This window comes from Strix aluco, chromosome 1 (assembly GCF_031877795.1).
Source record: "Strix aluco isolate bStrAlu1 chromosome 1, bStrAlu1.hap1, whole genome shotgun sequence".
NCBI lineage: Eukaryota > Metazoa > Chordata > Aves > Strigiformes > Strigidae > Strix > Strix aluco.
Genome location: NC_133931.1, coordinates 105,487,897 through 105,501,868, shown reverse-complemented (window position 1 = coordinate 105,501,868; position 13,972 = coordinate 105,487,897). Strand labels below are relative to the sequence as shown.

Here is a 13,972-nt window from a genome sequence, read left to right as displayed (position 1 = left end):
AATGGTATGGAATAAGGGGTGGAGATTGTACTGGGCCTGGCTAGGATAGTTAATTTCCTTCATAGAAGCTCATATGGTGCTGCATTTTAGAATTTTGACCAAAACAGTACTGATAACACACTAATGCTCTAGCTTTTGCTGAACAGTGTTTGCACAGCATCAAGGCCTTCTATTTTTCACATGCTGCCCCTCCAGTGAATAGATTGGTCAGTGTGCAATAGGCTGGGAGGCAACACAACCAGGCAGATGACCGAAACTGACCAAAGAGATATTCCATGCCATGTAACATCATGCTCATCAATAAAAAGGAAAGGAGGGGGGCTTAGGGAGGTCAGCCATATTTTTGCTTGGGAACTATCTGGGCATTTGTCTACCCACAGGAAGTGGTGAGTGATTGCCTTTGCATAACTTGTTTTGCTTTGTATTCTTCTCTCTCTTTCCACCTATTCTTCACTTTTTAAACAATTCAGTTTATTTATTTGATCTTAACCTCCAAGTTTTCTTGCTTTTATTCTTCCTTTCCTCCTTCCCTGCCCCACTGTGGTGGAGGCGGGGGAGAAGTGAGTGAGTGGATGTGCGGTGCTTAGCCTCCCACCAGGGTTAACCCATGAAATCTTTAATATAAATTCTCTCTTCTGTTTCAAAGTAGTATCAGAGTGGGTTTTTTTAGAAAATTGTTTTTAACTTTCGAAAAACAAATATCCACAAGACACCTCATATTTAAAGTACAAGAACCAGAAAATGGAGGAAAGGCAAAAAAATAAGGTAGGGTTCTGAAATTAACAGGGTTAATGTGTGACAATTCCTGCCAGCTGCACAATTAAAGTATCACCTAGGTAAGAATACAACTGGCCAGACAACATACTAGGGAACACCCTGGCCTTGCAGATATGTACTCTACCAGACCACATGCATACCTGTCAAGTGACATCAGTTGACTACAAGTAGCACAAATCATTACATACTTACCCCTTACAGTCAAACAAATCAGGCTTGTGTTTCTGTAAGTGAAATGTAAACTATAAAACTTCTTACTTACGGATTGAGTTTCAAACTTTTTGTCAAGTTGGTAAACTAGTGAAAGCCCTTCATCTTCTTGGGCTTCTCATGATAGGAGACAGCATGTTTCTACAGCAAGCATTGAAACACATCACATGTTTTTGTGTCACTATATTTATCAGTATTTAAAATTTTACATCTAAAATTTTAATCCTTGTACTAGAACATGTGAAGGGAATCAGGAAGTACTCCATAATTCAGACCCAAATGATCAGAACACCTTTTAATTTCTAGTAAATACATCCCAGTGCTGAAAATCACAGAGGCACAATCTCTGCTGCCTCATCTGCTTTGCCTCTCCCTTCAGTCTCATTAAGAAAATCATTATCATTTTCTAGCTCATATCCTCCTTCAAAGGCCAAGCATGAAGGAGATGAGAGCCCTGAGAAGCTAATAACACCATCTGAAGATGCATTCCCACTATTTCTCGTCAGGTTAGATTTCAAAGCAAACTTAGAAACTAGGCTGCCTTTATAGTCAGTGGAGACACTGGAATAATTGTAAGGCATGATATGTAAGATCTCTTTTAAGACACCTACCTTAAGTTTCCACTGACTAGGAAGGGAGTCCAGGACAACAAGTACATTGGACAGATAAATCCCACACCTGTTCTGTGTAGCAAAAAAAAAAGGCATCACAAAAAAAGCAAGCTAGTCAAGAATTACACTCAAATATGCCACTCTCAGTGATGGAGAAATATCCAACCGATATGCTGTCCTTGTATCTACTTAAGCTCAACTGCTTTTCAAAAGTATTACCATCAGAGTCGCCACTGGTTTGCACAATCTTCCCCCCTGGTCAACCCAAGTACAAATGCACTTGATGCATGCAGGTATTCAGGTTAGTCACTAGCATCAGCCATCTGTTGAGGCAACTCTGCTTCCTCCCAAACACATCAGTCACTTTTTTTCATTCACCTTGTAAAGTCTGCTATGAATAATGGCTTATTTGATACCACTTCTCTCAAAATGTTCCACCTCCATGCTAAAACCATTATTCCACCACTGCTTCCAAAATTAAATGTTCACCCAGCTTCAATCCAATCCTCCAACACCTGGAGAGGAGTCAGTCAGGAAGGAAGAGCCAGTCCCCAGCCCAGAGTTGCTCTGAGCTAGCTGTTTGCAGCACACTGTCTGTATCATCTCAGCAGCACAAGGCTTTTCTTTCCATCTAGATGAACCAAGCTGACAGGCAATCAGAGAAAATGTGGCTCTAATCCAGATCACTACTACACAGCTGGGCCTCCAGACAGCAATTCAAAACAGGCACCTGTGAACATAGTTATTTTTCTGACCAGCAGATGAAAACACACAGGGAAAGAAATAACAGAAAAGCCCTCCTCATTCATTCCAGCTTGTATCTACAAACAACTGCTTCAGATTCCATTTTAAAAAGGATATTAAAGTATTATCTGCTGAGTGGAAGCTGTTACTAGGTTCCACTCAGTACAGAGTAGCACAAGCCTTTTATAACACCACAGCATCATTTCTTAAAGTGGAAACAGAGGAAAAAAAAATAGCTGATGATATCCAGCTGTGAAATAGAAATCACGGGTCAACCAGGCTTACACTTTGAGAAACACCCACTGCGGCATGTGCACAGAGTGAAAAAGAAATAAAATAGAAACACAATTCATCTGCTTCTACGCTGAACCTTCCATCATAATTTCCATATCCCTCCTTTACTTAATTTTTATGAGCATGCCAAGAATGTAGATTTTTTTCTGATTATTTATGGAAAATGGGTTTTATATACACCAATAAAATTCCTGTAACTACAAAATCCATTTGCTTTGGGAGAAGAGTGACAGTTGTTTTCTGTTCCAAGCAGAACACAAATAATGCGAGTCAAAAATCAGGAAACTAATTACAGATCTTAAATTTCAGATCACGGCAACTACCAGTTAACGAACAAATGATTTTTGCAGTTTTGTATCATAAACATTCTTTAAAATTGCAATCTGTCCATGGACAGTTCACAAGCAAGACCAAAACTGATGAAAAATTAACCACAGAATCAGAGGAAAAGTAACAACATTAAAAAATAGTTTAAGGTATAGCATAAAGATCTGATAGGGGAAGCGTCATGTATAGAAAAGTCCTACTTAACTACTATTCAAGTACATGGTTATGCTTTAACATGACTTTGACAGTACAGCCTGTATACCATTCAATGTGGATTTTTTCCTTTCTTACATCTTCCCCTCTTACTCGTAGAAGTAAAGACATATGCCCTCTCCTTAAGTAACTTCTTCTTGTGCTTTGTGGCTTCCCAAGACTGTTCTGACATCCTGTACAGACAACAGAAGGAAATGGTGAACCCGAAGGGCCCTACTCCTCCACAACTGTTTATGGAAGGCTTGAGTGTTGCAACACTCCATGGAGTTGCTTAAAGACAAGTCAGCAGCCTCCTAAGCAGGTACAAAATATACTATGGCAGGAGATTTTGGCTGACATTCAGTAAGACTGTCTGCAGATCAGAAGCAGGGGGACTCAGCATATTGAGGGCATCACCTGAGAGAGGCAGCTGATTCTCAAGCTCTGGCTCTGCTGAGTTTACACAACTTCTGGGTCCTGCTAAGCTCTTCCTTAATTTGAGAAAGAACAGTGTAATATGGCACATCACCCATGAAAGATTACAAACCCTTGCCATAAGAAAGCTATTATGGGGTATGTTAATTTTTAAGTAGTGATTTAGTTTTTGAGCCTTTATCTAATCCCTCTTTGAATGATGAAAACACTGCCTTATTTTCAGACTGATGGTAAAAAGCCTATTTTTTTCCATGCATAGCAATAGTCAAAAGCAGAAACAATCTTACATTTTTGTACCTGTATTTTCATAAGTAGTAACTCTAATACCTTATACCTGTATACTACTTGTCAGCCTAGATATGTATTAGGTATTATATAGTCCCCAGTAATATGATGGAAAAATCCATGACAGATTACAGTGCAACGTGATAAATTTTACATAACATAGACCATCTTAATATAATTCTGCTTCTTAAGCTACCTTCCTGCAAATAAAAATCAGACTCAAGGCCTCAGTGATAACCCCTAGTCCCACACGCTCCGTAATGGAAACAGACACAGAACCCAGCTCTGGGTGCCAGAATGTTCATTTCAACATTTTCCTTCCCAAAACTCATCTATGTTATGAACTGATACTCACCTTAATATGAAATGGTACATTTTAGCACTCACTGAAGTGTGTGAAGGACATCTGTATACCCAAGAGAAATGTAAAACATCAGTTTCATGAAAGCTGAAAAGAATGGTGTTCTTAATTGTTCACCTATGCACTATGTCATGGCAACCTTTGCTCTTTCCACTCCTTACACATTCAGCAGTTATCATAGAAAAAAATCTTTAATTTTACAAAGCTGCTGTACCCCTACTATTTTTCATAAGTACCACAGTAATTTCATACATTGCCATCAAGTTTATCAATGCAGCTAGCAACATATATGTCTGCCCTTTACAAATTATACAATAGGCTGAAGAAGGTGACTCATATCTTTAAGAATGCAGAACACTGCATTTGTTGTCTTGGATATATTTTCCAACATTGAATTATATACTGGTTTGCAAGGGCAAATAGAAATGCCAGAGCCTTGTCAATTAACCATGTAAAATACTTTTTTTTTAAGTATCATTATATAATAAACTTTGGTAATTGAAACAAGACTCTGAATACAGAACAAATGGGTAGTATTAATTCATACCTCTTTGTGCTGTCAACAGTTAGCCACATGACTAATACCACACGTAGCTTGAAGCAAGAAAATCTAGTTTTTTGCCTCTGCTGAGTTAATCTGCGTTATTATATGTTCGTGGTTGATCCATTTAGAAAACAAGAATGTATAAACTGTCTTGCAAACCAAAACAGAAGAGCCACAAAAGCTTTTATTAAGTATTCATTTTCATAACATGTTTATCTTTTGCATTTTCACTGCCTCTAAAAATATACTGTCCGTGATATTTGTAGTGCGTAATTGATACCAGTCTCTCAGTTATGCCATATTATTTCACCACCATGTAACTTGAGATGGAAATCTTATGTATTGTTTATTTTGAAGTACAATCTTTAATAATAAGCTCCATGAAGATTGTTCTCTATTGCTGATCTTGCCATTCAAAGAATGCATAAAAGGTGTTGAAACAGCCTATCAGTTGACAGTCATGAGATTTGACAGCAGAGTGCTTTCTAACATCACCTCTAAATTGCTGACATTATTTTTTGCAAGTGTCTTTACTCATTAGGATTATTATATTCTTATATCTTGAGCTATTTGTTGTTTGACTCAGTAAAGTAAGCACTGACATACTGATTCCACCTTGTGGGTGCAAGCTACCAGTCATCAGTCTGATGCATCTACTGCAGTACACATCAATTTGACTCACAGCACCCTTGCTAAAATATTGTAACTGGTATCTTCTGGTGACCTTAACTTCACCAGTGTTGAAAACTCTTACAGAACTCTAGGAAGCAATTATCGATATTTATATTGGTGACCTTTTGGCAAGTGACAGATTTCACTCTTTTTGAAAACAATGAAAACTCATGACAAATAAATGTAACAGATGCCAAAACTTGTTGGAAAAAGCACTTGAAAAACTGAAATCTGATATTAAAAACTGAAGAGTTTTCAGCTATTCATAATGAGAACATCTTTTTTTTCTTCTTAGTATCAGGCTCAGAAGATGCCTCTCTTTTCTCACACTGGCAAGAACTTTCATTAAGATTTGCAAAATTATCTGTTAACTGAAGATCAGGAAGGTCTGAGCTCTTAAAAACCTTGAAGAGATGGAGAATGGGCTGCAAAAGCACAGTATTTTGGTGTGATACAGTCATTAATCATTTTCTCAATGCCAGACGCAGAGTCTCCAGTGGTTATCTTTGATGAAGAACAAGCTCCAATCATCTCCCCATTCCTCAGCAATAGTACCCCTGAGTTAAGGCTTTTGTAGACTGCAGTTACAATGTGTTGTGGTATAACATTGTTTTACTTCACCAAATCTGAGCTCTTTGAAGTTCGTGTATTTAATTCTACAGCCCTCAAAAGACTGGCCAATTTCTCCTTATCCTATTCATTCAACCTGTTTACTGGTTTCAAGGAAGCTCTTCAAAGCAAGGTTTTCTTTGTAAAAAGCAAGACTTTCCAGTGTCTAAAACAAAACCCCAAGAAATCTCGTAAGATCAAAAGCTGACAAGGCTTGTAGCATAGCTATTTCTACAATATGCTGCAGAACAAAGTGATGGCTTTGCATTTATAAGCAAAATGGTCTGCAGGTCTTCACAGAATTCATAAATGCCAGTATCCTTAATACATCACTAAAATTCAGAAGCCATACTTAGAATAATTCATTAAATATTCAATGTTCATAAATCTTTTTCACTATCTTTCTGCATCATGTAAGGTGGCCACAGCAGACAGATTTAGGAGTGCATTACCATAACTTTTCACTAAAGGGACAAAATATACTAGAAATGAGTGTCCAAATCCATAAGCCTATTCAGTCCTCCACCTGGAATTATCAAAGGTGGAGTTCATTTTCACAGCCATGAATTGTATAAGATGTCCTTCCCTCTCCTATGTAGTAAATTAGAAAAATTATAACTGCATTAAGTAATCATATTTCAGCCTCTGCATCTATCAGGAAGAAAGCAATTATGCAGTAATGGGGTATTCTTGCCTGATGTGGAATCCTGGTCTCTGAATTCAAACTAACACTTTTATTCACGTTCATCAGGACATACCCTTTATCTACAGAACATAAAACAAAGCTAATATATTTCATATGAAAGTAATGGAGATTCACCTGAAATGCAGTTCCTCTTAGAGGTATTATAATATAGCCTCATACAGAGAAAAGCTGTGCCTTTGCACTAACTTCACTCACATTAACTTCATGGCTAGAACGGCTGATTGCAAAAAAGCACATGAATGTACAGATTTTCAGCACGGCCTGGCACCTGGCAATCCAGTGATGTTTTATAAACTGTAGTGTTCTTTTTGTTCCATATCTTTAAATAATAGATGGCAAACATTATTATTTCTGCAATGAAAAATTGCTATTGTCAGCTACCAGCATGATGGCAACACAACTGCTCAAATATGACATTCTTTTCCATTGCTTTACTTGCTCGCACCTAACTGATTTGTAAGCTGTTTTTCTTTGCTTTTGAAAAGAAAGGCATGAGTCACAGAAGGAAAATAATAGGTTCTTGGGGGTAATTAGTACCAGTCTGGTTTTGCAACGGCTGCCATGACCTCTAGGAGTTTTCAGAAGGATTTTTTAATACAAAATTACTGTAAGTTTTGATATTTGAAGAGATAAAAGAAATAGACAGGTAGAAAGGATGAAATATCAGCATTATCTGTATTTTACTGAGTGCTTAAAAAAGGCAGCAGCTGTATCTGTATGGAAAGCCCAAAGAAACACCACCTATTAAAGAAGTAGAAAATGCTAGCATCTACCACAGCAGTTCCTGTTTTTCTGTGCTGCAACAAACACTTAAAGGTAAATAAATTACACTGACATGAGGTCACACAAAGTGCAGGCTTCTTCAACCTTCCTTCAGAGACACTAAGCTGACAAACTATTTTCTTCTACAAAATCTGGGCTGACAAAACTGGGAGGGGTTATAGCAGGCTAAATAAGGAAATTTGGTTCCCTTCCACAGTAATTCTTTGGGGAAAAAACAGAATTACTCTTCAGACACATACAGAACATTACTCAAAAACATTGCAGAAGATAATCTGGAGAGCAGGCAACTACAGCGAGCTTTTCTTGTGCAAGCACATTCTTGGGCATGACTTTGCGCAAGATAAAGCATAACCAACATACTAGTCTGTCTATTGGGATATAAATCCAAACACAAATACACACACATGCCTACATGGCACAGCTGAGGAAGAGTGGGACTCCTTTTAATCAGCACTATTCTGGATCTAAAATCACAGATGTACTGGCCACTCAAAGGTTCAGCTCCAAGCAGCCCCTGTTTGTCTTTCATGTGAGAAAATCACATGCAAAAATACAGAATGAGACTTTTCTGACAATGTGGAAAAAAATGAGCCAAAGGGGTCCACTGTCTAATTGTGAGACATGTTACTGTGGGAACCAATTATCTCACATGAATCAGTGCCTCACCTTAGCTGCAAAACAAACCCAGTCATTTGTCTGAGATTTTCACAGTACATCTTTTACAGATGTTTTGCGATTAGCAGCTGGATGCAATCACCGATCAGCATCTAGATTAGAATTCCTGCAGCAGTCAATGAGGAAGATGAAAAAAACTTATACAACCGACCAAGAAAATGACTCAGTTTGGAGGGCTCTTACATTCACACTCAGCCAGCAGAAGTTATTAGTTTCAAGCTGTAAGAACTGGGGGTATATAACTTCATCTTGGATTGCACATGTTTCTTCCACAGTTTGTTTTCCCATTGATCTTAATGTCATCTGGCTTTCTTTTCTTTAATATTTTACTATGTTTCTTTGACAACTAGGCACTTTTATGATTAGTTTAGTTCAGTTTAGTTGGGCTAAACTATAACAGGCAAAACTCCCACTGACTTTAAAATTGAGCAACAGCTTTAGGATTATTTTTCCAGAAGATTAGATCAAATTTGGCTCTAGTCATGCACATCTTTTTTCCTTAATTCCTTTTTCAAATCTTCAACATCTGTACAGAACATGGGTGGACCTCCTTCGTCATTTTCAATGGGATTGAAGCCTATTGCTTCTGTTTATAGGATTTTTTATGTAGAGACGAGATGTGTAAGGATACAACTGAGTAAGTGTGAAGCAAAAGACATATATAAAACATGTAGACAACCACTTCTCTTTAGTGAAAGGAATGTCTTTGATGGAAGATCACTTTCTGGGCTCATTTGCTATCACTGTCCCTAACAACATCAGAGAGAGACTGATCAGCTCTACTCAGAGACATAAAGATGCTCTCTGCACTGTATCTTTCCCCGTCCGGAACCATGCAGAATCCCACCCTCATTTTGATTTCCTGATACACTTGCCTGAGTGATGGCCATAGGGTTACATTCTTTAGTGGCATATGTTGCCCAGTGCCCCAGACACACAATGTGCATCTTCTGCCTAAAAGAGAATACTTCTGGGAGCCAAGTAACTTAAGCATCAACTCTTTATCATTTCAATCAAAGAAAGGAGATGCCCTGTGACTAAATATCTATGCCATGGTCAACTTCACTCTTTCAGTAGTGATCTCTTGATTATTTCTCTGTATTCGTACAGCCTAAGAATTTTTATTCCAGAAAAACTTACACAAGCCCAAATCTATGATAAGGAGATCCACATACATCTAAACAGAGGTGCTTGGTGGTATCTCAACAAAAAACGGATGTGAATGTCAGAGAGCAATGCCATTAGCCCTATCGCTACCACTGAAAATACTTTATTTCTAGATAAAATGATGTAATAAAATCAGGAAAGCTGACTGGATTGTGCTACAGTATAGTTCAGTTTGGACAGGTTGGGTTTTTTTTAACTGCTGTCTTTGAATGGAGTTACTGGATGCCCTTGTTAAAAAAAAAAATAGTATAACTTTTTGTCTATAAGGAATGCAACACAGGATTAACCAATGGCAAAAATTAAAGTTAATCCAACAAGACTTGATATCATATACTAAAGGTTTCTAATTCAAAGTTCTTTATATATGCCTCTTTTTTGGTACTAAAGCTTTATAGAACTGTATTTCTTACCTCTATAGTGTTTGTTCTTACAGCAGCAAATCAACCAGAAATGCATATATGGAGTCCAAAACATTTTTTAATGGATTTTTCAAATTAATCTTTTGGGACTTTTGTGTGAGCAGATACCACGTGCTTCCATATAATGACTGTATTTCCTTCATTTATGTTTAAAGACTGAATGTTTTATCAAACTTGTTTAAAACATTGGGATGAAAAAACCACGAAAAATCATAGTAGCCCTTGAATTAATAATAAATGCAACTGAAAAACTAACAATAAACAAGTAATTGCCTTTTGTGAAGGGCAGCTGCAAAAGTTTTGGCTCAATATCTTAATCAACAAATTGAAGCAAACAAATAATTGTTGCTTAAGCATGCAAATAGTATAGTAAATGATGAAGGAGTAGATGGTGTTGCTGCATGACTGATTTGCACTTACAAATGGGGACTTATCTAAATCATATGCATTTTAAGACTGGTGAATGCAAGATGATAGATCCAGAAACAAATAACGTACACCACACAAGTCACTCTGAAAGGGACTTAAAATCATGTACAGCTTTTAGAGCATGTCCTCCTGGAAGTAGCTAGGAGTGCTAATGCGATACACATATATTTTGGCAGAAGAAAAATGCTGAATACCCTATAGGATTAGAGGAAAAAATAGGGAGTCTGTACATAATACTATGCAAACTACTGCTGGGTGAAATGTTCAATTCTAGACTGGAATCCATTCTCCAAAAGAAAAGCTACCAAACTTGCAAAGGGTTCAAGAAGTCTGAAATGCATGCATTATCATGACAGGCTTTAATAGTTTGAACTTAATTTACAAAAAAAAAAAAAAAAGAACTGATTGAGAGGTGACATAGAAATGACTTGCTTGTATTTAACTGAGAAAAAAGGACTTCTGACAACAGAAGGAATTTTACTGTATCAGGGAAATACGTAAGAAGGTCTAAGTGCTGGGAACTGGAGTCAGGCAAACTGATGAAAATTAAGACACATTTTCCTCTGACTGTGAACAGTGAACCCTTTGGAACAATCTGTCTGTAGATGTAATGGATTAATACTCATTTGGTACCATGAAAATGAGGAGTTGATGCCTTCCCATAAGATCCTCACCCACTTTAAAACCCTTACAGGGTTTAAAATAGTGACTACTGAGCAGATTGCATGGCCTGTATTATTCAACAGTGCAGACCAGATGGCCATAGCCATCTCTCTGGCCTGAAAATTACTGAAATGCTAGTAAATACACTCAGAAACATCTGGAAAATGGGGATGCAGAAGACAGAGGAGATACCACTGCCTGGAAGCAGGCCAAAAACTTAACGAGCCACTGAGAACCAGCATGACCACATTTTGGTCCCGTATTTCCATAGGGGTTAGGGCTGGGAGAGACATGGAGATTTGTTGAGAGACTCTTTGTTCTAGCTAAATTGTTTTCATCCCAATGTTTTAAACAAGTTTAATAAAACATTCAGTCTTTAAACATAAATGAATGAAATACATGAAATGAATAAAAGTATTTAGAAAACCCTTTCATTAGCTAAGAATAGAAAGTAATCTACACAACTACAATAAGCAACATTTTTTCAGGTTCATGTAAGACAGCTCTGGGCTCTTGCTTGAGGAATCTGTCATACCTGGCCTTTCGACTGCAGTCCCACTGTAACCAGTCCAGGATTGATCACATAGAGCATGGTGAAAAAAATCTGACCATTAATAAGGAACTTAGGTTTGTGGACAGTAGTAGATTTTACATATTTAGCTGCTGTAGCTAAATATTAAGAATATAATACAGAAATGTATATGTTACTATATATATTATATATATGAAATGCAGAAATATATATCATATATGTTAGTGTGTATATATATATAAAAATAACAGAAGTATTATACATTAAAAATAAAAAGCTTTCTGCAGTTTCCAGTCTTCTGGCGAACTAAAAGTCTATTTGCCTTCGTTAACTCCCCACATAGCTTTCACCCACACTTCAGACTCTGCTTGTTCACGTGCCATGTACCATAATTTCCTGTCATTTAAACCACTCAGTCACATTTTCATCTTCAGGGCTCCCTCTGAATAGCCTAAAAGCATCAGCAAAACTGAACAGCTGATCCCTTCCTCTCATGTCAATGAATGTCTCCGGCTGTCTTTTGAAGGTTTTACCTTTCTGGTAAAGTATTTCTGGTTGTCCTTCATATTCTGGTGTCCAAGCATGAACCATTGAAACCCACATGTCTAAATGACTTAAAATATTTTAAAATCCCACTTGGATCCCTCATCATATTTAAGCTTTCAAATACCTTTGGACAATCTGACCCAGAGTATTTGTATCCTAATTTCTGTATGAATCCTCATAGAAAAATGTGAAAACTAATAGGGAGAACTTTCTCCTGATAGTGCTTGTGTAAAATTTTACAGTATATATGTGATCATTATACATTTCCAGCAAGACCAAGATCAGCTGTAGAGGCTACAACTCTTATATTGGTTTCCAGCACCAGCTGCCACAGATGAAAGCCTCTTCTATTTAAAATCAGTCAAAAGGCTGCTTTTGAAATTACATGAGTTTGTTAAGAATAAAGTTAAGAAATAAGTAATGGAGCTGTCAGAAAATCTTACAGTATAGTTAAGTTACAGAAAACTGAAGTCACTGAAATCTCTCACAACTGTTTGGCCAAACAGTGAAGCAATGCAGATAATTGCTATTTATAATCCCATAACCAAGGACAGCCATTTACTATGAAGACCTAAAAATCCTCCATAAAATGAAGAGTTTAGAAATTAAGCAGATTTCCATAAATAATTACATTTTGATACAAGATACAAATTTTGCAAGATCTCTGTAAGTGAAAAGTGCCATGCAGAAATTACTGTATGAAGAAGTTTCCTTCATACAAAACTCAGAGTTTGAACCCACTATCTGATCCAGATTGACTAATTTTTACAGCTGGAGGCTAGATGTAAAAACAGGGTAAACTAATACTACCAGGTTTAAATATCTGAATTTTAAGTGACTATGGCTAGAAATACCATTTTTTCATTAATTTGTCAAAATGCTCTAAATAAAGAAGTGTTTCAAGCCCATCCATCAGGGCTGCTCCAATGAGCTGGAAGAAATTAGCCTATAAGATTCTTATATAAAGCATGACGTCAAACCACAATGTTCTCCAAAAAGTAAAATTTTTAAAGGTAGATGTAAATACGCTGTTTCTTCAGTGCAATGAACTCTTAAGATAACTTTGTAATCAGATGGATAATGCTTGATTAATACCTGATTCAGGAAATAAATTCCAAACCAAATTCCTCCCTCTACTTTCTCCTAAGCTAGAACTTGAAATATAAGTGATAAAAAGAAGTTTTATAAAACTGTATATTATATAAAAATGTAAAATATTTTTCTTTGGAAGAGGCTGGAATTCTTCTTTTGGTTCTGCATATGGAGAAAAATGAGCAAAGCCTCAGACTGACCGATTTCTTCAGACAAAACTATCCCCATAGATAGGCAGGAATAAAAGTGACACCGAACGGGAAGTGCAATTGGAAAGAATGAGAGCAAGGTGGATTCTTAACTCTAATTGAAAGTCAGGATAACTCAGACTTCAGTCACCTCCAAACCTTGGAAGAACCTTGCACCAAAATATTTAAACTCTTGAAGAAATTTTCATGCAAGGCTTGCAAAAAGCTGCCTGCTTCTTCACCTGCATTAAAGGTCGAGTCTAATATTTTGACTCTTGTAGGTACCTTTGTCTACTCCAAGTAGTCCCATGAGTTGAGGACACTTATCAGTATGAACAAGACATTAGCAAAGAACTGTTTTGTGATTATAATACAACTGTAATGAAGATCAAATGGAGCAAAATTACAGTGCTTCCTTCAAAATATGTAAAACAACTTGTACGTAGATGAGTTGTAAAATTAGAATTACTGCCCCTTAACATACAGATATTTCTTAAATAAATTTAGCAGTACCTGCATTGCAAGGATTTTCTTTTCCTTTGTATACGCACATTTGAATGCAATTTCTGCCAGCTGGTTAAGAAGGGCTTACCTCTTCTTGCTCTTTCCCATGACTGGGGAGAGCTGCATGAATGCATCTTTCACTCCCGTGCCATGAGTTTTAAGAATCTACATTTTAAAAGGTTGTAAGGTTGTACAGTCATCTAGGGT

General features: G+C 37.0%; 1 protein-coding gene across 4 annotated transcripts in view; it reads right to left on the bottom strand.

The window, feature by feature from the left end:
* RAMP3 (receptor activity modifying protein 3) overlaps nucleotides 1-13,972 on the bottom strand; it is a 79,970-nt gene that overhangs the window by 18,372 nt on the left and 47,626 nt on the right. For 3 of the 4 annotated variants that reach the window (XM_074830224.1, XM_074830232.1, XM_074830215.1), the window contains one exon: nucleotides 1,599-1,670. The exons of the other annotated variant lie outside the window; for it this stretch is intronic. In XM_074830224.1, coding sequence (XP_074686325.1) covers nucleotides 1,599-1,670 — 72 coding nt within the window. The remainder of the gene's footprint in view (nucleotides 1-1,598; nucleotides 1,671-13,972) is intronic. 4 annotated transcript variants of the gene reach the window in all.